Source organism: Carcharodon carcharias, chromosome 7, assembly GCF_017639515.1.
Source record: "Carcharodon carcharias isolate sCarCar2 chromosome 7, sCarCar2.pri, whole genome shotgun sequence".
NCBI lineage: Eukaryota > Metazoa > Chordata > Chondrichthyes > Lamniformes > Lamnidae > Carcharodon > Carcharodon carcharias.
The window spans coordinates 4,473,281-4,498,555 of NC_054473.1; the positions used below are offsets into that span (position 1 = coordinate 4,473,281).

Genomic DNA, 25,275 nt, shown 5'->3' on the forward strand with positions numbered 1-25,275 from the left:
TTCCAAAAGCCTTACACGTATTCCATTGCTACCCATCAGATCTCGATCTCTCAGTTTGGTGTCATTGGCAATACTTTGTGCAATAGAAAGAGAACCTGAATATACAACAATAACAACTTGCATTTCTATAGCGTCTATAATGTAAGAAGACATCCCAAAGTGCTTCACAGGAACGATTATCAAATAAAAATTGACGCTGAGGCATGTAAAGGGGACATGAGGGCAGGTGACTAAAAGCCTGGTCAAAGAAGCAGGCTTTAAAGAGCGTTTAATATTTAGAGAGAGAGTTGTACAGGTTTAGGGAGGGAATTCCAGAACTTAGGGTCCAGCAAACCGAAGACTGGACGACATTAATAAATTTGCAGAAGTTAGCAAGTGAACTCAGGAGACACGTGTCCAAGTCGGATTGATTGTGGAACAGAGGGATCTGAGGGATCAGAGGGATCTGAGGTGCAGATATAGAAATCACCAGAAGTAGTGATACAGGTTACTAAAGCTATAATAAAAAGTCAAAACAAGCACGGGGGTTTATTTCAAGAGGGATAGAATTGAAAAGCAGGGAAGTTGTAATAAGACTTGTATAGATCCTTGGCTACACCACGCTTGGAGCTGGATGTTATGCACTCACCCCCCCCCACCTTGCTGGGCATGTTTCAGTTGGGGGCATGTGAAATAAGAGGGGTGGCAAGCCCACCCCCTAGCTGTTTCCCGCTCATAATCCGTCAGGTGGACAGGCACCGAAATCGCCCGCCCGCCATTTTAAAATAAATAATTAAGGGTCAATGCAGCTCATTAACAAGCCAATTGGCCTGAATAATACACTACCCACACCATAATATGGTTGCTGTGGACAGATCATTTTTAAAACACAGGTGTTTTTGAGAAGTTATCACCATCAGGAAGGATTGAAAAGGTTGGGGCTCTTTTCTCTAGAAAAGAGAAGACTGAGGGGTGACCTGACACAGGTCTTTAAGACCAGGATGGGTTTTAATGGAGTAGACATGGAAAAGATGTTTCCACTTGTGGACGAGACCAGAACTAGAGGCCATAAAAATAAAATAGTCGCTGATAAATCCAATGGGGAATTCAGGAGAAATATCTTTACCCAGGGAGCGGGGAGAATGTGGAACTCGCTCCCACAGGGAGTGGTTGAGGTGAATAGCATAGAGACATTTAAGGGGAAGCTGGATAAACACATGAGGGAGAGAGGAATAGAAGGAGATGGGGGTGGGTGAAGTTTGTGTGAAGCATAAGCACCAGCACAGCCAAGATGGGCCGAATGGCTTGTTTCTGTGCTGGAAATTCTGTGTAATGTAAAAAGCAGGTGTCAATGGTGAGGTGAAGGGAGTTGTGGGTATACATTAGGTAGCAGAGCCACTGTTCCACTCTATGGAATAGTTATTATTCTCACTAACTCTCTAAAGACTTCACACGTGGAACAACAAATACATTGAATCCCAAACACAGAAAATGGTGGCTCAGCCAATCATTGATATGGTGGCTGTCAGCAATCACTTTACTGCATTGCATCAGTATAATGAGTGAGATCATTCAAAACTAACTGTGGTGTGGTCATATCAGCCCTCCCACGGACTCTAATAGTGTTAGGAAACTAGAAAATGTTAAGACATGAAAAATGGAGTAGTACAAGTACAGACATGCCCTCACTAATGGCATGACCTGGACAGGGGGTCCATTTAGCAGAGCAGATAGAAAATGGGATAAAAAAGGAGATAAAACCACAAATGAATGGATAAAAAATAAAAATTAATGTCGAAAAAGAGGATTAAAAAAGGGGGTGGGGATGGAGGAGAGAGTTCATGATCTGAAGTTGTTGAACTCAATATTCAGTCCGCAAGGCTGTAAAGTGCCTAGTCGGAAGATGAGGTGCTGTTCCTCCAGTTTGCGTTGGGCTTCACTGGAACAATGCAGCAGGCCAAGGACGGACATTGAAGTGGGAAGCGACAGGGAGGCCTGGGTCATGTGTGCGGACAGACTGAAGGTGTTCCACAAAGTGGTCACCCAGTCTGCATTTGGTCTCTCCAATGTAGAGGAGACCTCATTGGGAGCAGCGAATACAGTAGACTAAATTGAAGGAGTTGCAAGTGAAATGCTGCTTCACTTGAAAGGAGTGTTTGGTCCCTTGGACGGTGAGGAGAGGGGAAGTAAAGGGGCAGGTGTTCCACCTTCTGCGGTTGCATGGGAAGGTGCCATGGGAAGGGGTTGAGATGTTGGGAGTGATGGAGGAGTGGACCAGGCTGTCCCGGAAGGAACAATCCCTGCGAAATGCTGACGGGAGGTGGGGTGAAGAGAAGATGTGTTTGGTGGTGGCATCATGCTGGAGTTGGTGGAAATGGCGGAGGATGATCCTTTGAATGTGGAGGCTGGTGGGGTGAAAAATGAGGACAAGGGGGACCCTATCATGGTTCTGGGAGGGAGGAGAAGGTGTGAGGGCGGATTCACAGGAGATGGGTTTTTCCTCCAAATGAAAGGTGTGGCTATGGGTATCTACATGGGCCCCAGTTATGCCTGTGGCTTTATGGGGTGTGTGGAACATTCCTTGTTCTAGTCCTACTCAGGCCCCTTCCAACAACTCTTTCTCCAGTTTTGGTGCTGTTTCATGCTCTTGTCTGGACCTGGAAAAATTTATCAATTTGGAAGTAATTTGGATTGGTAGCTTGGTAAACAGTGAGGAGAATAGCGTAAACTGCAGGAGGATATCAATGGACTGGTCAGGTGGGCAGAGCAGTGGCAAATGGAATTCAACCCGGAAAAGTGTGAGGTAATGCACTTGGGGAGGGCTAACAAGGCAAGGGATTACACTATGAATGGTAGGACCCTGAAAAGTACTGAAGATCAGAGGGACATTGCTGTGCATATCCACAGATCCCTGAAGGTAACAGGACAGGTAGATAAGGTGGTTAAGAAGGCAAATGGGATACTTGCCTTTATTAGCCAAGGCATAGAATACAAGGGCAGGGAGGTTATGCTGGAACTATATAAAATGCTGGTTAGGCCACAGCTGGAGTACTGTGTGCAGTTCTGGTCACCACATTATAGGAAGGCTGTGATTGCACTGGAGAGGGTGCAGAGGAGATTTACCAGGACGCTGTCTGGGCTGGAGGGTCCGAGCTATGAGGGAAGATTGGATAGGCTGGGGTTGTTTTCCTTGGAGAAGTGAAGGTTGAGAGGGGACCTGATAGAGGTGGATAAGATTATGAGGGACATAGATAGGGTGGACAGGAAGGTACTTTTTCCATTAGTAAAGGGGTCAATAACCAGGGGGCATAGATTTAAGGCATGAAGTAGAAAGCTAAGAGGGGAGTTGAGGAGAAATGTTTTCACCCAGAGGTTGGTGGGAGTCTGGAACTCACTGCCTGAAAGGGTGGTTGAGTCAGAAACCCTCATAACATTTAAGAAGTATTTAGCTTACATTGCCATGGCCTCCAGGATTATGGGCCAAACGCTGGAAAATGGCATTGGTGTAGTCAGATCTTTGTTGACTGGCACAGACATGGTGGGCTGAATGGCCTCCTTCTATGCTGTAAATGTCTATGAGCCTATGATTCTAGCCCTCGATGGGCTGAATGGTCTATGCATGCTTCTATTTCTTGTGTTCTGAGCAGATTCAGTAATTAACCAGAGACAGGCTGAGAGGACAAGGGAATTGAAAGGAGCATCACTAACTATAAAAAGGTAGAAAAAGATTTTTTCCAATTCTTTCATGGATGTGGGTGTCACCGGTGAGGCATTTGTTGCTCATCCCTAAATGCCTTTGAGCTGAGTGTCTTGCTAGGGCCATTTCAGAGGGTATTTAAGAGTCAACCACATGGTTGTGGGTCTGGAGTCACATGTGGGCCAGACCGGGTAAGGAGGGCAGATTTCCTTCCCTAAAGGGCATTAAAGTGACCCAGATGGGTTTTTACAACAATCAATGATAGTTTCATGGTCACCGTTACTGAGACTAGGGGCAGGATTTTCCAGCCCCTCACTGCCATTGAAACCTCCACTCACACTGGTGGGAGCGGAAGATCCCACCAACATGAGGGGCTGGGAAATTCCAGCCCAGCTTTCATTTCCAGAATTAACAATTGACCTTAAACCGCACTAGCTGCTGTGGTGAAATCCTCGTCCCAGAGCGTTGGCCTGTGTGTCTGGATTACTGGTCCAGTGACATGACCACGACATCACTGTCCCCTCAGCTGTGGGATAATAACCGATTCACACCAGTCAGTAATAGAGAAGGTGTGATAAAGGTTCACAAGGGAGATACCAAAACTGAAAGATTATTAACATCAGGAAAGACGAAACAGGCTGTGGCTCCTGTTTCTACATAAAAGCAAAGACTGAGGGCTATGGGGGTCTTTAAAATTCTGAAAGGGTAGACATAGAGATGTGGGGGGGTGGGGGGTGGAGGGAAATGAGAACTAGGGGCCATCAACATAAGATAGTTACTAATAAATCTAATCAGGAGCTCAGGAGAAACTCCTTTACCCAGAGGGTGGGGAGAATGTGGAATTCACTCCCACAGGGAGTGGTTGAGATGAATAATGTAGATACCTTTAAGGGGAAGCTGGATAAACACATGAAGGAGAGAGGAATATGTTAATATGGTTACATGAAGAAAGATGGAACATAGGAACATAGGAAATAGGAGCAGGAGAAGGCCATTCAGCCCTTCGAGCCTGCTCCCCCATTCATTATGATCATTGCTGACCTACTTCAGCACCATATTCCTGCACTATCCCTGTATCCCTGGATGTTTTAAAATGTAGAAATCTATCAATCTCTACCTTAAACATACTCAATGACTGAGTTTCCACAGGCCTCTGGGGTAGAGAATTCCAAAGATTCACCACCCTCTGAGTAAAGAAGTTCTTCCTCATCTCAGACCTCAATGGCCTACCCCATATCCTGAGACTGTGTTCCTGTTCGAAACCACCCCCCAAACAGGGGAAACATCCTTCCTGCATCTACCCTGTCGAGCCCTGTGAGAATTTTGTATAATTCAATTATTCACCTCTCATTCTTCTAAACTCTAGAGAATACAGACCCAGTCTCCTCAAACTCTCCACATAGGACAATCCCGCCATCCCAGGGATCAGTCTGGTGACCCTTTGCTGCAATCCCTCTGTGGAAAGTGTATCCTTCCTTAGATAAGGAGACCAAAACTGTACACAATGCCCCAGATGCTGTCTCACCAAGGCTCTATATAACTGCAGCAAGATATCTTTCCTCCTGTACTCAAATCCTCTTGTGAGTCCATTTGCAGTCCACATACCATTTGCCTTCCTAATTCTTGCTGCACCTGAACACTAGCTTTCGGTGACTCATGAACAAGGACACCCAGATCCCTTTGGACATCAACACTTCCCAACCCCTCACCATTTAAGAAATACTCTGTCTTACTGTTTTCCTACCAAAGTGAATAACTTCACATTTTTCCACATTAGATTCGATCACTACATTATGTTCTTGCCCAATCACTGAACCTGTCCAAATCCCCTTGAAGCCTCTTTACATCCTCCTCACAACTCACATTCCCACCTAGTTATGTGGCATCAGTAAACTTGGAAATATTACATCTGGTTCCCACATCCAAATCATTGCCATAGATTGTGAACAGCTGGGGCCCAAGCACTGATCCTTGTGGTGTCCCAGCAGTCACAGCCTGCCTACCTGAGAATGACCCATTTATTCCTGCTCTCTGTTTTCTGTCCGTTAACCAGTTCTCAATCCGTGACAGGATATTCCCCCCAATCCCATGTGCTCTAATCTTGTTTACTAATTTCCTGTGTGCAACCTTATCAAAAGCCTTCTGAAAATCCAAATACACCACATATACTATTTCTCCCTTATTGATTCAGCTAGTTACATCCTCAAAAAACTCCAACAGGATTGTCAACTTGGGAATAGGCTTGCTTAGAGCATAAACAATGGCATAGACTAAAAGAGCTGAATGGCCTGTTTCTGCGCTGTAAATACAACAAAAAGTTCCATCTCTGGTGTTCATTGGGACAGTTGATCATTGCCAACATGGTTTTAGGAGTTTCTGTACTGTGTTCAGCAACAGCACTGTATCAGATTGATCCAAATCCCATTCCAGCAACCCTCAATGCAAAGTAAGTGTGTATATGGATAGATAAGGATTGTTGTGATTATGGGATGATTGAATAGGAAATAGAACCTTGCTTGATGTCAGTAACAGTCAGAGACATAATAAAATGCTCTGTGTGTTGCCCATGTGGTGAGGCCACAGAACTCACAGCTTCTATTCTCACGGAACAATCAGCACAGAAAGTGGCCCTTTCATACATCCCCCTGAGCATCCAGCTGTTGAACATCACGATCCTGCTGACAGGAAGGAACCTGATATTACCAATGAGAAATAGGAGAGTATACTATAACCGATACGTAATGAAGCAACTCAGAGAGCATCACCATAATCTCAACTGATGAACATTTTCTACATTTGACAGCACAGCTGTTTAGTACAGTGTGAACGTCAGCAGTTGTCTGATGTGTCTCAATGAGTCAGATCCTCTAAAGCCAGAGACAGAGAGTCATGGCTTCAAATCAGTACTGAAGGAGTGCTGCACTGTCAGAGGGTCAGTACTGAGGCAGTGTTGCACTGTCAGAGTTCAGTACTGAAGGAGTGCTGCACTGTCGGAGGGTCAGTACTGAGGGAGTGCTGCACTGTCAGAGGGTCAGTACTGAGGGAGTGCTGCACTGTCAGAGGGTCAGTCCTGAGGGAGTGCTGCACTGTCAGAGGGTCAGTCCTGAGGGAGTGCTGCACTGACAGAGGGTCAGTACTGAGGGAGTGCTGCACTGTCAGAGGGTCAGTACTGAGGGAGCGTTGCAATGTCAGAGGGTCAGTACTGAGGGAGTGCTGCACTGTCAGAGGGTCTGTAGTGAGGGAGTGCTGCACTGTCAGAGGGTCAGTACTGAGGGAGCGTTGCACTGTCAGAGGGTCTGTAGTGAGGGAGTGCTGCACTGTCAGAGGGTCAGTACTGAGGGAGTACTGCACTGTCAGAGGGTCAGTACTGAGGGAGTGCTGCACTGTCAGAGGGTCAGTACTGAGGGAGTGCTGCACTGTCAGAGGATCAGTACTGAGGGAGTGCTGCACTGTCAGAGGGTCAGTACTGACGGAATGCTGCACTGTCGGAGGGTCAGTACTGAGGGAGTGCCGCACTGTCAGAGGGTCAGTACTGAGGAAGTGCCGCACTGTCAGAGGGTCAGTACTGAGGGAGTGCTGCACTGTCAGAGGGTCAGTACTGAGGGAGTGCTGCAGTGTCAGAGGATCAGTACTGAGGGAGTGCTGCACTGTCAGAGGGTCAGTACTGAGGGAGTGCTGCACTGGCAGAGGGTCAGTCCTGAGGGAGTGCTGCACTGTCAGAGGGTCAGTCCTGAGGGAGTGCTGCACTGACAGAGGGTCAGTACTGAGGGAGTGCTGCACTGTCAGAGAGTCAGTACTGAAGCAATGCTGCACTGTCGGAGGGTCAGTACTGAGGGAGTGCCGCACTGTCAGAGGGTCAGTACTGAGGGAGTGCCGCACTGTCAGAGGGTCAGTACTGAGGGAGTGCTGCACTGTCAGAGGGTCAGTACTGAGGGAGTGCTGCACTGTCAGAGGATCAGTACTGAGGGAGTGCTGCACTGTCAGAGGGTCAGTACTGAGGGAGTGCCGCACTCTCAGAGGGTCAGTACTGAGGGAGTGCCGCACTGTCAGAGGGTCAGTACTGAGGGAGTGCTGCACTGTCAGAGGTTCAGTACTGAGGGAGTGCTGCACTGTCAGAGGCTCAATACTGAGGGAATCCTGCACTGTCAGAGGGTCAGTACTCAATTAATACTGCACTGTCAGAGGCCAGTACTGAGGGAGTGCTGCACTGTCAGAGGGTCAGTACTGAGGGAGTGCTGTACTGTCAGAGGGTCAGTACTGAGGGAGTGCTGCACTGTCAGAGGGTCAGTACTGAGAGGGTTCTGCACTGTCAGAGGGTCAGTACTGAGGGAGTGCTGCACTGTCAGAGGGTCAGTACTGAGGGAGTGCAGCACTGTCAGAGGGTCAGTACTGAGGGAGCGCCGCACTGTCAGAGGATCAGTATTGAGGAAGTGTTGCACTGTCAGAGGGTCAGTACTGAGGGAGTGCTGCACTGTCAGAGGGTCAGTACTGAGGGAGTGCTGCACTGTCAGAGGGTCAGTACTGAGGGAGTGCTGCACTGTCAGAGGGTCAGTACTGAGGGAGTGCTGCACTGTCAGAGGGTCAGTACTGAGGGAGTGCTGCACTGTCAGAGGTTCAGTACTGAGGGAGTGCTGCACTGTCAGAGGTTCAGTACTGAGGGAGTGCTGCACTGTCAGAGGCTCAATACTGAGGGAATCCTGCACTGTCAGAGGGTCAGTACTCAATTAATACTGCACTGTCAGAGGCCAGTACTGAGGGAGTGCTGCACTGTCAGAGGCTCAATACTGAGGGAATCCTGCACTGTCAGAGGGTCAGTACTCAATTAATACTGCACTGTCAGAGGCCAGTACTGAGGGAGTGCTGCACTGTCAGAGGGTCAGTACTGAGGGAGTGCCGCACTCTCAGAGGGTCAGTACTGAGGGAGTGCCGCACTGTCAGAGAGTCAGTACTGAGGGAGTGCTGCACTGTCAGAGGTTCAGTACTGAGTGAGTGCTGCACTGTCAGAGGCTCAATACTGAGGGAATCCTGCACTGTCAGAGGGTCAGTACTCAATTAATACTGCACTGTCAGAGGCCAGTACTGAGGGAGTGCTGCACTGTCAGAGGGTCAGTACTGAGGGAGTGCTGTACTGTCAGAGGGTCAGTACTGAGGGAGTGCTGCACTGTCAGAGGGTCAGTACTGAGAGGGTTCTGCACTGTCAGAGGGTCAGTACTGAGGGAGTGCTGCACTGTCAGAGGGTCAGTACTGAGGGAGCGCCGCACTGTCAGAGGATCAGTATTGAGGAAGTGTTGCACTGTCAGAGGGTCAGTACTGAGGGTGTGCTGCACTGTCAGAGGGTCAGTACTGAGGGAGTGCTGCACTGTCAGAGGGTCAGTACTGAGGGAGTGCTGCACTGTCAGAGGGTCAGTACTGAGGGAGTGCTGCACTGTCAGAGGGTCAGTACTGAGGGAGTGCTGCACTGTCAGAGGTTCAGTACTGAGGGAGTGCTGCACTGTCAGAGGTTCAGTACTGAGGGAGTGCTGCACTGTCAGAGGTTCACTACTGAGGGAATCCTGCACTGTCAGAGGGTCAGTACTCAATTAATACTGCACTGTCAGAGGCCAGTACTGAGGGAGTGCTGCACTGTCAGAGGCTCAATACTGAGGGAATCCTGCACTGTCAGAGGGTCAGTACTCAATTAATACTGCACTGTCAGAGGCCAGTACTGAGGGAGTGCTGCACTGTCAGAGGGTCAGTACTGAGGGAGTGCCGCACTCTCAGAGGGTCAGTACTGAGGGAGTGCCGCACTGTCAGAGAGTCAGTACTGAGGGAGTGCTGCACTGTCAGAGGTTCAGTACTGAGTGAGTGCTGCACTGTCAGAGGCTCAATACTGAGGGAATCCTGCACTGTCAGAGGGTCAGTACTCAATTAATACTGCACTGTCAGAGGCCAGTACTGAGGGAGTGCTGCACTGTCAGAGGGTCAGTACTGAGGGAGTGCTGTACTGTCAGAGGGTCAGTACTGAGGGAGTGCTGCACTGTCAGAGGGTCAGTACTGAGGGAGTGCTGCACTGTCAGAGGGTCAGTACTGAGGGAGTGCAGCACTGTCAGAGGGTCAGTACTGAGGGAGCGCCGCACTGTCAGAGGATCAGTGTTGAGGAAGTGTTGCACTGTCAGAGGGTCAGTACTGAGGGAGTGCTGCACTGTCAGAGGGTCAGTACTGAGGGAGTGCCGCACTGTCAGAGGGTCAGTACTGAGGGAGTGCTGCACTGTCAGAGGGTCAGTACTGAGGGAGTGCCGCACTGTCAGAGGGTCAGTACTGAGGGAGTGCTGCACTGTCGGAGGGTCAGTACTGAGGGAGTGCTGCACTGTCTGAGGGTCAGTACTGAGGGAGTGCAGCACTGTCAGAGGGTCAGTACTGAGGGAGTGCCGCACTGTCAGAGGGTCAGTACTGAGGGAGTGCCGCACTGTCAGAGGGTCAGTACTGAGGGAGTGCTGCACTGTCAGAGGGTCAATACTGAGGGAGACCTGCACTGTCAGAGGGTCAGTACTGAGGGAGTGCTGCACTGTCAGAGGGTCAATACTGAGGGAGACCTGCACTGTCAGAGGGTCAGTACTGAGGGAGTGCCGCACTGTCAGAGGGTCAGTACTGAGGGAGTGCTGCACTGTCAGAGGGTCAGTACTGAGTGAGTGCCGCACTGTCAGAGGGTCAGTACTGAGGGAGTGCTGCACTGTCAGAGGGTCAGTACTGAGGGAGTGCCGCACTGTCAGAGGGTCAGTACTGAGGGAGTGCCGCACTGTCAGAGGGTCAGTACTGAGGAAGTGCCATTCCGTTGAAGAATATTCATATTCAAATTGAAACTTTAACTCTGTTTCTCTCTCGTACAAACGTGTCCAGAGCTGCTGAGATTATCCAGCATTTTTTTGTTTTATTTCTGATTTCCAGCATCACCATATTTTGTCTGTATTTTACTGTTTGTTATTGGGGTTTATTTCCTATCCTCGAGTATCGGAGTTGCTGAGACCAATCCTGAATCAGCAGGGTCCGGGTGGGCTGATGCTTCATCCTGATTTGCTCCAGCGGAGACTTTCCCTGCGCCCACATCAGTGGAGAGCTCAGCGTCGGTCAGATTGGTGTGGGACTGGAGTCACCTATAGGCCCCGACCAGGCCTCTTCCCCTTGGGAAGCATCCGCCGACCAGACGGGATTCTGATGTAACCCGACAGCATCATGGGGCGGTGGTGGGGGTGGGGGGGGATTTTGGGCTCGGCGAGCGGGGGCAGGGCTGTAGAATGAGGTGCGTTTCTGTCGGGTGTGTGTCCCGGAGTCACCCATTAATGACCCAGTTCAGGCTATGGGCAGGGGAAGAGCCCAGTGGCCTGCACAGTTTCCCTGGAGCCTCATCCACGGACAGGATGAGGTTTCCTGAAGGGATTATAACAAATACACTTTTCCATTAAAGTCCATTGACCTGACCTGAGGCGGGACCTGTGCCTCGGTGAGCTTTCCGCACTCTGCCCCCTTTCGTCCGCCCACACAAGATGGCTGCGCGGTCCCGATCGCGGAGGGGGGGGGGGTGGGGACGGGGGGGGAGGGGGAATTCTCTCCGTGGTCACTTTTTCTGAGACCAGCTGTTTAGTTAACAGATTGAAAATTCTTGAACTGCCCAGGGGGATTAGTACTCAGGCCGCTGCATTGTGCGGCCGGACATGCTCAGTCATTGCTGTTAGCTCCGGACTTCGGCAGCTGAGGTGAGGTCGTGAGTTTATCAACAGGAGTCAGCATCAGGTGACTTGGGTGAATCATTGAACAAAATCAATTTATATTAAAATGAGATCATTTAGGGCATGAGCGGCTCTGACTACATCCTGAACAGCCTGGATTCCGTCATGGGCCAGGCCAACTGCCCTCAGCTCAGATAGGGAGGAGAGTGCCTGAGGGAGAGAGGAGGTGATTGAGTGATCACTAATCTGTGTCTTTTACTAGAAAGCATGTGTGTGTGTTAGTGTGTGTGTGTGTGTTAGTGTGTGTGTGTGTGTTAGTGTGTGTGTGTTAGTGTGTGTGTGTGTTAGTGTGTATGTGTGTGTGAGAGTGTGTGTGTGTGTGTGTTACTGTGTGTGTGTGTGTGTGTGTGTGTGTGTGTGTGTGTGTGTTACTGTGTGTGTGTGTGTTAGTGTGTGTGTGTGTGAAAGTGTGTGTGTGTGTGTGTGCGTGTGTGTTAGTGTGTGTGTATGTGTATGTGTGAGTGTGTATGTGTGTGTGCGTGTGAGTGTTAGTGTGTGTGTGTGTTAGTGTGTGTGTGTGTGTGTTTGTGTGTGTGTGTGTGTGTTAGTGTGTGTCTGTTAGTGTGTGTGTGTGTGTGTGTGTTAGTGTGTGTGTGTGTGTTTGTGTGTGTGTGTTTGTGTTTGTGTGTGTGTGTGTGTTAGCGTTAGTGTGTGTGTGTTTGTGTGTGTGTGTGTGTGTGTGTGTGTTAGTGTGTGTGTGTGTGTTAGTGTTAGTGTGTGTGTGTGTGTGTGTGTGTGTGTGTCTCTGAGTGGAAGTGTACATGAGTCTGTCTGTATCCAAATGCAGCAAGACCTGGACAACATGCAGGCTTGGGCTGATAAGTGGCAAGTAACATTCACCAAGGCTCCTTCGACAGCCCCTTCCAAACCCACGAGCACTACCATCTAGAAGGACAAGGGCAGCAGATAGATGGGAACACCACCACCTGGAAGTTCCCCTCCAAGTCACTCACCATCCTGACTTGGAAATATATCACCATTCCTTCACTGTCGCTGGGTCAAAATCCTGGAACTCCCTCCCTAACAGCACGGTGGGTGTACCTACACCACATGGTCTGCAGCGGTTCAAGAAGGCAGCTCACCACCACCTTCTCAAGGGGCAGTTAGGGATGGGCAATAAATGCTGGCTAAATCAGAGATGCTCATTAGCAATGTCAATGTGGTTCTGTGAGTATATCTGTGAGCATGTCTGTGTGTGAGAAGGATAGTGATAAACTTCAAGAGGGACACAGACAGGCTGGTGGAATATGAGTGGACAAGAGTCAAATCAAATTAATGCAAAGCAATGTGAAGTGATTCATTTTGGTAGGAAGAACGTGTACAGACAATATAAAGGCTACAATTCTAAAGGGGATGCAGGAGCAGGCGGACCTGGGTGTTTATGTGTATAAATCACTGAAGGTGGTAGGGTAGGTTGGCATAGCAGTTAATAACATATACTGGCTTTATTAATACGGGCATAGAGTAGAAGAGCAGGGAGGTTACGTTGAACCTGTGTAAAACACTCGTTCAACCCCAGCATCCAGTTCTTGGGGCCACATTTTAAGAAGGATGTGAAGGTATTAGAAAGGATGCAGAAAAGATTCACGAGAATGGTTCCGGGGATGAGGAACTTCAGTAACTTCGATATATTGGAGAAGCTGGGACTGTTCTCCTTGGAGAAGAGAAGATTGAGAGGAGATTTGATAGAGGCGTTCAAAATCATGAGGGGTCTGGACAGAGTAGATAGAGAGGAACAGTTCCCATTGGTGGAAGCATCGAGAACCAGAGGAACACAGATTTAAGATAATTGGCAAAGGAACCAACGGAGACATGAGGAGAAACTTTTTCACAGAACGGGTGGTTAGGATCTGGAATGCACTGCCTGACAGTGTGGTGGAGTCAGGGTCACTCAGGGTTTTCCAATGGGAATTGGATAATTATCTGAAGATAAAAAAAGAATTGCAGGGCTGTGGGGAAAGGGTAGGGCAGTGGGACTAGCTGAGTTGCTCTTGCAGAGAGCTAGCACAGACACACTGGGCCCAATGGTCTCCTTCTGTGCTGTAACCATTCTGTGATGTCATTCAGTGTAAAAGATTCGGAGAGCGTGTGACAGGATAGATGTCTTCAATGCTGAGTTAGTGCTGGATCTGCCATTTTGTACTCGCAGGTCCTGTTAACATTCTCTGTTAATCACACTCAGGTGAACATGTGTTTAGCTACAAGAGTGATTTTCTGTTCCCCGCCCCAAACCCCACCACTACCTAAAGGGATTGGAGAGCTGGATAAGGCTTTGCTTTTTGGACTCTGTTCTTCTGCTGTACAGATGTTGGAAAGGACAGTGTTCAGTGTTATTGGGGGAGTTCAGACAAGTGTCTGGCTTCGCAAGGGAGTGGTACTAGACCCTGACAAGGAGGTCAGAGGAGTTGGGGTGGCCAATCAGGAGGTAGCCTGGTGCAGTAATGGGGGCCGTACTTGGAGCTTGTCTTGGGCTGTAGAATGATTTGGAAATGGAGGAGGCAAGAAGAGAAGCAATAGTGAGGAAGGATATTGGCTCGGAAAATCACGATATGGAATCTCTTTGGGTGGAGATAAGAAACACCAAGGGGCAGAAAACGTTGGTGGGGGTTGTCTATAGGCCCCCAAACAGTAACGGAGATGTAAGGGAAGGCATTAAGCACGAGATTAGAGACACATGCAATAAGGATACAGCTGTAATCACTGGTTACTTTAATCTACATATAGATTGGACAAACCAAACTAGCAATAATACTGTGGAGGAGGGTTTCCTAGCGTGTGTACATGATGGTTTTTTAGACCAATACATCGAGGAACCAACTAGAGAGCCGGCTATACTAGACTGGGTATTGTGTAATGCGAAAAGATTAATTAACAATCTTGTCACGCAGGGTCCCTTGGGGAAGAGCAACCATAAAATGATCGAATTGTTCATTAGGATGGAGAGTGAAGAAGTTGAATCTGAAACTAGTGTCCTGAATCTAAATAAAGGGAACTACGAGGGTATGAGGTGTGAGTTGGCAATGATGGATTGGGGAACCTTACTAAAAGGGTTGACAGTGGATAGACAATGGCTAATATTTAAGGAACGTATGCATGAATTACAACAATTATTCATTCCTGTCTGGCGCAAAGATAAAACAGGAAAGGTGGCTCAACCGTGGATTACAAAAGAAATTAGGGATAGTATTAGATCCGAAGGGGAGACATATAAAATTGCCAGAAAAAGCAGTAAGCCTGAGGATTGGGAACAGCTTAGAATTCAGCAAAAGTGAACAAAAAGATTGATCAAGAAGGAGAAAATGGAGTTTGAGAGTAAACTTGCAGGGAACATAAAAACTGACTGTAAAAGCTTCTATAAATATGTGAAGAGAAAAAGATTAACAAAGGCAAATATAGGTCCCTTACAGTCAGAAATGGGGGAAATTATAGTGGGGAACAAAGAAATGGCAGAAGAATTGAACATATTTTGATTCTGTCTTCACAAAAGAGGACACAAATAATTTCCCAGAAATATTAGGGAGCCAAGGGAGGAATTAAAGAAAATCGGTATTAGTAAAAAAATGGTGCTAGAGAAATTAATGGGGTTAAAGGCTGAAAACTCCCCAGGGCCTGATAATCTACACCCCAGGGTACTAAAGGAAGTGGCCCTGGAAATATTGGATGCATTGGTGGTCATCTTCCAAAATTCTATAGACTCTGGAGCAGTTCCTACAGATTGGAGGGTGGCAAATGTAACCCCACTATTTAAAAAAGGAAGAGAAAAAACAGAGAGTTACAGACCAGTTAGCCGAACATCAGTAGTGGGGAAAATGCTAGAGTTTATTATAAAAGATATGTTAACAGAACACTTGGAAAGCATTGACGGGATTAGACAAAGTCACCATGGGTTTATGAAAGGGGAATCATGCTTAACACATCTACTGGAGTTTTTTGAGGATGTAACTAGTAGAATAGATAAGGGAGAACCAGTGGATGTGGTGTATTTGGATTTCAAGAAGGCTTTTGATAAGGTCCCACATAAGAGGCTAGTGGGCAACATTAAAGCACATGGGATAGGGGGTAATATACTGGCATGGGTTGAGAATTGGTTGACAGACTGGAAACAGAGAGTGGGAATAAATATTCAAGAAAGAAATTCATAGATTTTTGGATATTAAGGGCTTCAAGGGGGATGGAGACAGAGCGGGACCAAGGTGTTGAGTTAGAGGATCAGCCATGATCATAATGAATGGTGGAGTATGCTGGAAGGTGCTGAATGGCCTACTCCTGCTCCTAGTTTCTATGTCTCGATGTTAAGTTGTTTACAGAGGAATGAGGAGGAATGTTCTCAAAATAATTCTCTCCTAATCATTCACACACTGACTCTCAATGGGGTACAGTCCCACATACACTGACTCTCACTGGGGTACAGTCCCACACACACTGACTCTCACTGGGGTACAGTCCCACACACACTGACTCTCACTGGGGTACAGTCCCACACACACTGACTCTCACTGGGGTACAGTTCCACACACACTGACTCTCACTGGGGTACAGTTCCACATACACACTGACTCTCACTGGGGTACAGTTCCACACACACTGACTCTCACTGGGGTACAGTCCCAACACACTGACTCTCACTGGGGTACAGTCCCACACACACTGACTCTCACTGGGGTACAGTCCCACACACACTGACTCCCACTGGGGTACAGTTCCACACACACACTGACTCTCACTGGGGTACAGTTCCACACACACTGAATCTCACTGGGGTACAGTCCCACACACACTGACTCTCACTGGGGTACAGTCCCACACACACTGACTCTCACTGGGGTACAGTCCCACACACACTGACTCTCACTGGGGTACAGTCCCACACACACTGACTCTCACTGGGGTACAGTCCCACACACACTGACTCTCACTGGGGTACAGTCCCACACACACTGACACTCACTGGGGTACAGGTCACACACACACTGACTCTCACTGGGGTACAGTTCCACACACACTGACTCTCACTGGGGTACGGGTCCCACACACACTGACTCTCACTGGGGTACAGTTCCACACACACTGACTCTCACTGGGGTACAGTTCCACATACACACTGACTCTCACTGGGGTACAGTTCCACACACACTGACTCTCACTGGGGTACAGTCCCAACACACTGACTCTCACTGGGGTACAGTCCCACACACACTGACTCTCACTGGGGTACAGTCCCACACACACTGACTCCCACTGGGGTACAGTTCCACACACACACTGACTCTCACTGGGGTACAGTTCCACACACACTGAATCTCACTGGGGTACAGTCCCACACACACTGACTCTCACTGGGGTACAGTCCCACACACACTGACTCTCACTGGGGTACAGTCCCACACACACTGACTCTCACTGGGGTACAGTCCCACACACACTGACTCTCACTGGGGTACAGTTCCACACACACTGACTCTCACTGGGGTACAGTCCCACACACACTGACTCTCACTGGGGTACAGGTCCCACACACACTGACTCTCACTGGGGTACAGTTCCACACACACTGACTCTCACTGGGGTACGGGTCCCACACACACTGACTCTCACTGGGATACAGTTCCACACAGACTGACTCTCACTGGGGTACAGCTCCACACACACTGACTCTCACTGGGGTACAGCTCCACACACACTGACTCTCACTGGGGTACAGTTCCACACACACTGACTCTCACTGGGGTACAGTTCCACACACACTGACTCTCACTGGGGTACAGTTCCACACACACTGACTCTCACTGGGGTACAGCTCCACACACACTGACTCTCACTGGGGTACAGTACCACACACACTGACTCTCACTGGGGTACAGCTCCACACACACTGACTCTCACTGGGGTACAGCTACACCCACACTGACTCTCACTGGGTACAGCTCCACACATACTGACTCTCACTGGGGCACAGCTCCACACACACATTGACTCTCACTGGGGTATGGGTCCCACACACATTGACTGTCACTGGGGTACAGTTACACACACACTGACTCCCACTGGGGTACAGCTCCACACACACTGACTCTCACTGGGGTAAATTTCCACACACACTGACTCTCACTGGGGTACAGTCCCACACACACTGACTCTCACTGGGGTATGGGTCCCACACACACTGACTTTCACTGGGGTACAGTTCCACACACACTGACTCACACTGGGGTACAGTTCCACACACACTGACTCTCACTGGGGTATGGGTCCCACACACACTGACTCTCACTGGGTTACAGTTCCACACACACTGACTCACACTGGGGTACAGTTCCACACACACTGACTCACACTGGGGTACAGTTCCACACACACTGACTCTCACTGGGATACGGGTCCCACATACACTGACTCTCACTGGGGTACAGTTCCACATACACACTGACTCTCACTGGGGTACAGTCCCACACACACTGACTCTCACTGGGGTACAGTCCCACACACACTGACTCTCACTGGGGTACAGTTCCACACACACACTGACTCTCACTGGGGTACAGTCCCACACACACTGACTTTCACTGGGGTACAGTCCCACACACACTGACTCTCACTGGGGTACAGTTCCACACACACTGAATCTCACTGGGGTACAGTCCCACACACACTGACTCTCACTGGGGTACAGTCCCACACACACTGACTCTCACTGGGGTACAGTCCCACACACACTGACTCTCACTGGGGTACAGTCCCACACACACTGACTCTCACTGGGGTACAGTCCCACACACACTGACACTCACTGGGGTACAGTTCCAAAAACAGACTCTCACTGGGGTACAGTTCCACACACACTGACTCTCACTCGGGTAAGGGTCCCACACACACTGACTCTCACTGGGGTACAGTTCTATAAACACTGACTCTCACTGGGGTACAGTTCCACAACACACTGACTCTCACTGGGGTACAGTTCCACACACACTGACTCTCACTGGGGTACAGTCCCAACACACTGACTCTCACTGGGGTACAGTCCCACACACACTGACTCTCACTGGGGTACAGTCCCACACACACTGACAGTCACTGGGGTACAGCTCCACACACACTGACTCTCACTGGGGTACAGTTCCACACACACTGAATCTCACTGGGGTACAGTTCCACACACACTGACTCTGACTGGGGTGCAGCGCCACACAAACTAACTGTCACTGGGATACAGCTCCACACACACTGACTCTCACTGGGGTACAGTCCCACACACACTGACTCTCACTGGGGTACAGTCCCACACACACTGACTCTCACTGGGGTACAGTCCCACACACACTGACTCTCACTGGGGTACAGGTCCCACACACACTGACTCTCACTGGGGTACAGTTCCACACACACTGACTCTCACTGGGGTACAGTTCCACACACACTGACTCTCACTGGGGTACAGTTCCACACACACTGACTCTCACTGGGGTACAGCTCCACACACACTGACTCTCACTGGGGTACAGCTCCACACACACTGACTCTCACTGGGGTACAGTCCCACACACACTGACTCTCACTGGGGTACAGTTGCACAGACACTGACTCTCACTGGGGTACAGTTCCACACACACTGACTCTCACTGGGGTACAGTCCCACACACACTGACTCTCACTGGGGTATGGGTCCCACACACACTGACTTTCACTGGGGTACAGTTCCACACACACTGACTCACACTGGGGTACAGTCCCACACACACTGACTCTCACTGGGGTACAGTCCCACACACACTGACTCTCACTGGGGTACAGTCCCACACACACTGACTCTCACTGGGGTATGGGTCCCACACACACTGACTTTCACTGGGGTACAGTTCCACACACACTGACTCACACTGGGGTACAGTTCCACACACACTGACTCTCACTGGGGTATGGGTCCCACACACACTGACTCTCACTGGGGTACAGTTCCACACACACTGACTCACACTGGGGTACAGTTCCACACACACTGACTCACACTGGGGTACAGTTCCACACACACTGACTCTCACTGGGATACGGGTCCCACATACACTGACTCTCACTGGGGTACAGTTCCACATACACACTGACTCTCACTGGGGTACAGTCCCACACACACTGACTCTCACTGGGGTACAGTCCCACACACACTGACTCTCACTGGGGTACAGTTCCACACACACACTGACTCTCACTGGGGTACAGTCCCACACACACTGACTTTCACTGGGGTACAGTCCCACACACACTGACTCTCACTGGGGTACAGTTCCACACACACTGAATCTCACTGGGGTACAGTCCCACACACACTGACTCTCACTGGGGTACAGTCCCACACACACTGACTCTCACTGGGGTACAGTCCCACACACACTGACTCTCACTGGGGTACAGTCCCACACACACTGACTCTCACTGGGGTACAGTCCCACACACACTGACTCTCACTGGGGTACAGGTCACACACACACTGACTCTCACTGGGGTACAGTTCCACACACACTGACTCTCACTGGGGTACGGGTCCCACACACACTGACTCTCACTGGGGTACAGTTCCACACACACTGACTCTCACTGGGGTACAGTTCCACATACACACTGACTCTCACTGGGGTACAGTTCCACACACACTGACTCTCACTGGGGTACAGTCCCAACACACTGACTCTCACTGGGGTACAGTCCCACACACACTGACTCTCACTGGGGTACAGTCCCACACACACTGACTCCCACTGGGGTACAGTTCCACACACACACTGACTCTCACTGGGGTACAGTTCCACACACACTGAATCTCACTGGGGTACAGTCCCACACACACTGACTCTCACTGGGGTACAGTCCCACACACACTGACTCTCACTGGGGTACAGTCCCACACACACTGACTCTCACTGGGGTACAGTCCCACACACACTGACTCTCACTGGGGTACAGTCCCACACACACTGACTCTCACTGGGGTACAGTCCCACACACACTGACTCTCACTGGGGTACAGGTCCCACACACACTGACTCTCACTGGGGTACAGTTCCACACACACTGACTCTCACTGGGGTACGGGTCCCACACACACTGACTCTCACTGGGATACAGTTCCACACAGACTGACTCTCACTGGGGTACAGCTCCACACACACTGACTCTCACTGGGGTACAGCTCCACACACACTGACTCTCACTGGGGTACAGTCCCACACACACTGACTCTCACTGGGGTACAGTTCCACACACACTGACTCTCACTGGGGTACAGTTCCACACACACTGACTCTCACTGGGGTACAGCTCCACACACACTGACTCTCACTGGGGTACAGTCCCACACACACTGACTCTCACTGGGGTACAGTTGCACAGACACTGACTCTCACTGGGGTACAGTTCCACACACACTGACTCTCACTGGGGTACAGTCCCACACACACTGACTCTCACTGGGGTATGGGTCCCACACACACTGACTTTCACTGGGGTACAGTTCCACACACACTGACTCACACTGGGGTACAGTTCCACACACACTGACTCTCACTGGGGTATGGGTCCCACACACACTGACTCTCACTGGGGTACAGTTCCACACACACTGACTCACACTGGGGTACAGTTCCACACACACTGACTCACACTGGGGTACAGTTCCACACACACTGACTCTCACTGGGATACGGGTCCCACATACACTGACTCTCACTGGGGTACAGTTCCACATACACACTGACTCTCACTGGGGTACAGTTCCACACACACTGACTCTCACTGGGGTACAGTCCCACACACACTGACTTTCACTGGGGTACAGTCCCACACACACTGACTCTCACTGGGGTACAGTTCCACACACACACTGACTCTCACTGGGGTACAGTCCCACACACACTGACTTTCACTGGGGTACAGTCCCACACATACTGACTCTCACTGGGGTACAGTCCCACACACACTGACTCTCACTGGGGTACAGTTCCACACACACTGACTCTCACTGGGGTACAGTCCCACACACACACTGACTCTCACTGGGGTACAGTCCCACACACACTGACTCTCACTGGGGTACAGTCCCACACACACTGACTCTCACTGGGCTACAGTCCCACACACGCTGACTCTCACTGGGGTACGGGTCCCCCACACACTGACTCTCACTGGGATACAGTTCCACACAGACTGACTCTCACTGGGGTACAGCTCCACACACACTGACTCTCACTGGGGTACAGCTCCACACACACTGACTCTCACTGGGGTACAGTTCCACACACACTGACTCTCAATGGGGTACAGTTTCACCAGTACAGCAGTGCTATAGAGTTGCCAACCCCCGGTGAAAGAGAAACAGGCGCCGGGTAACAGTGGAACTGAGATGCTTCATACCTTCCCTGTTGACTTCACACCTTTCCAGATACAGAAGTAGACAATAATCCAGGTCGCAAGGACACACAGGAGCATCTGCCAGTTGATCGTTCCGAGATGATCAATTCCAACCGAGATTCGCAGCACTTTCCTCCTGAAAGGGTTAATGAGACGTTCAACAAACATCCAGAAAATTCTTTCCAAGTGTGTGGGGAGTGGGGGGTAGAGTGGGATTAGACAGGGTGGGTTATTAAAGGGTGTGGGGTGTGGGGGGGAGAGTGGTGTTAGACAGGGTGGGATATTAAAGGGTGCGGGGAGTGAGGGGGAGAGTGGGATTAGACAGGGTGGGTTATTAAAGGGTGTGGGGAGTGGGGGGAGAGTGGTGTTAGACAGGGTGGGATATTAAAGGGTGCGGGGAGTGAGGGGGAGAGTGGGATTAGACTGGGTGGGTTATTAAAGGGTGTGGGGTGTGGGGGGAGAGTGGGATTAGACAGGGTGGGTTATTAAAGGGTGTGTGGAGTGAGGGGGAGAGTGGGATTAGACTGGGTGGGTTATTAAAGGGTGCGGGGAGTGAGGGGGAGAGTGGGATTAGACCGGGTGGGATATTAAAGGGTGCGGGTAGTGAGGGTAGAGTGGGATTAGACAGGGTTGGATATTAAAGGGTGCGGGGAGTGAGGGGGAGAGTGGGATTAGACTGGGTGGGTTATTAAAGGGTGTGGGGTGTGGGGGGAGAGTGGGATTAGACTGGGTGGGTTATTAAAGGGTGTGGGGAGTGAGGGGGAGAGTGGGATTAGACTGGGTGGGATATTAAAGGGTGCGGGGAGTGAGGGGGAGAGTGGGATTAGACTGGGTGGGTTATTAAAGGGTGTGGGGAGTGGGGGGAGAGTGGGATTAGACAGGGTTGGATATTAAAGGGTGCGGGGAGTGAGGGGGAGAGTGGGATTAGACTGGGTGGGTTATTAAAGGGTGTGGGGAGTGGGGGGAGAGTGGGATTAGACTGGGTGGAATATTAAAGGGTGTGGGGAGTGAGGGGGAGAGTGGGATTAGACTGGGTGGGATATTAAAGGGTGCAGGGAGTGAGGGGGAGAGTGGGATTAGACTGAGTGGGATATTAAAGGGTGTGGGGAGTGAGGGGGAGAGTGGGATTAGACTGAGTGGGATATTAAAGGGTGCAGGGAGTGAGGGGGAGAGTGGGATTAGACTGAGTGGGATATTAAAGGGTGTGGGGAGTGAGGGGGAGAGTGGGATTAGACAGGGTGGGATATTAAAGGGTGCGGGGAGTGAGGGGATGTGGGATTAGACTGGGTGGGATATTAAAGGGTGTGGGGAGTGAGGGGGAGAGTGGGATTAGACTGGGTGGGATATTAAAGGGTGCGGAGAATGAGGGGGAGAGTGCAATTAGACAGGGTGGGATATTAAAGGATGCGGGGAGTGAGGGGGAGAGTGGGATTAGACTGGGTGGGATATTAAACAATGTGGGGAGTGAGGGGGAGAGTGGGATTAGACTGGGTGGGATATTAAACAATGTGGGGAGTGAGGGGGAGAGTGAGATTAGACTTGGTGGGTTATTAAAGGGTGCGGGGAGTGAGGGGGAGAGCGGGATTAGACTGGGTGGGTTATTAAAGGGTGCGGGGAGTGAGAGAGAGAGTGGGATTAGACTGGGTGGGATATTAAAGGGTGCGGGGAGTGAGGGGGAGAGTGGGATTAGACTGGGTGGGATATTAAAGGGTGCGGGGAGTGAGGGGGAGAGTGGGATTAGACTGGGTGGGATATTAAAGGGTGCGGGGAGTGAGGGGAGAGTGGGGTTAGACTGGGTGGGATATTAAAGGGTGCGGGGAGTGAGGGGGAGAGTGGGATTAGACTGGGTGGGATGGGGTGTGGGGAGTGAGGGGGAGAGTGGGATTAGACTGGGTGGGATATTAAAGGGTGCGGGGAGTGAGGGGGAGAGTGGGATTAGCCTCGGTGGGATATTAAAGGGTGCGGGGAGTGAGGGGGAGAGTGGGATTAGCCTCGGTGGGATATTAAAGGGTGCGGAGAGTGAGTGGGATTAGACTGGGTGGGATATTAAAGGGTGTGGGGAGTAGGGGGAGAGTGGGATTAGACTGGGTGGGATATTAAAGGGTGCGGGGAGTGAGGGGGAGAGTGGGATTAGCCTCGGTGGGATATTAAAGGGTGCGGGGAGTGAGGGGGAGAGTGGGATTAGCCTCGGTGGGATATTAAAGGGTGCGGAGAGTGAGTGGGATTAGACTGGGTGGGATATTAAAGGGTGTGGGGAGTAGGGGGAGAGTGGGATTAGACTGGGTGGGATATTAAAGGGTGCGGGGAGTGAGGGGAGAGTGGGATTAGACTGGGTGGGATATTAAAGGGTGTGGGGAGTAGGGGGAGAGTGGGATTAGACTGGGTGGGATATTAAAGGGTGTGGGGAGTAGGGGGAGAGTGGGATTAGACTGGGTGGGATATTAAAGGGTGCGGGGAGTGAGGGGGAGAGTGGGATTAGACTGGGTGGGATATTAAAGGGTGTGGGGTGTGAGGGGGAGAGTGGGATTAGACAGGGTGGGATATTAAAGGGTGTGGGGAGTGAGGGGGAGAGTGGGATTAGACTGGGTGGGTTATTAAATGGTGCGGGGAGTGAGGGGGAGAGTGGGATTAGACAGGGTGGGATATTAAATGGTGCAGGGAGTGAGGGGGAGAGTGGGATTAGCCTCGGTGGGATATTAAAGGGTGCGGGGAGTAGGGGGAGAGTGGGATTAGACAGGGTGGGATATTAAAGGGTGTGGGGTGTGGGGGGAGAGTGGGATTAGACAGGGTGGGTTATTAAAGGGTGCGGGGAGTGAGGGGGTAGAGTGGGATTAGACTGGGTGGGATATTAAAGGGTGCGGGGAGTGAGGGGGAGAGTGGGATTAGACTGGGTGGGATATTAAAGGGTGTGGGGTGTGGGGGGGAGAGTGGTGTTAGACAGGGTGGGATATTAAAGGGTGTGGGGAGTGAGGGGAGAGTGGGATTAGACAGGGTGGGTTATTAAAGGGTGTGGGGTGTGGGGGGGAGAGTGGTGTTAGACAGGGTGGGATATTAAAGGGTGTGGGGAGTGGGGGGTAGAGTGGGATTAGACTGGGTGGGTTATTAAAGGGTGCGGGGAGTGAGGGGGAGAGTGGGATTAGACTGGGTGGGTTATTAAAGGGTGCGGGGAGTGAGGGGGAGAGTGGGATTAGACTGGGTGGGATATTAAAGGGTGCGGGGAGTGAGGGGGAGAGTGGGATTAGACTGGGTGGGATATTAAAGGGTGCGGGGGGAGAGTGGGATTAGACTGGGTGGGATATTAAAGGGTGCGGGGAGTGAGGGGGAGAGTGGGATTAGACTGGGTGGGTTATTAAAGGGTGTGGGGAGTGAGGGGGAGAGTGGGATTAGACTGGGTGGGATATTAAAGGGTGTGGGGAGTGAGGGGGAGAGTGGGATTAG

The 25,275-nt window shown here is 50.5% G+C and overlaps 1 protein-coding gene across 1 annotated transcript in view; it reads right to left on the reverse strand.

The window, feature by feature from the left end:
• The window catches only part of LOC121279914 (sodium- and chloride-dependent creatine transporter 1-like), a 320,312-nt gene that overhangs the window by 102,876 nt on the left and 192,161 nt on the right, over nt 1-25,275 (reverse strand). The window contains exon 5 of the mRNA XM_041191475.1: nt 21,841-21,973. Coding sequence (XP_041047409.1) covers nt 21,841-21,973 — 133 coding nt within the window. The remainder of the gene's footprint in view (nt 1-21,840; nt 21,974-25,275) is intronic.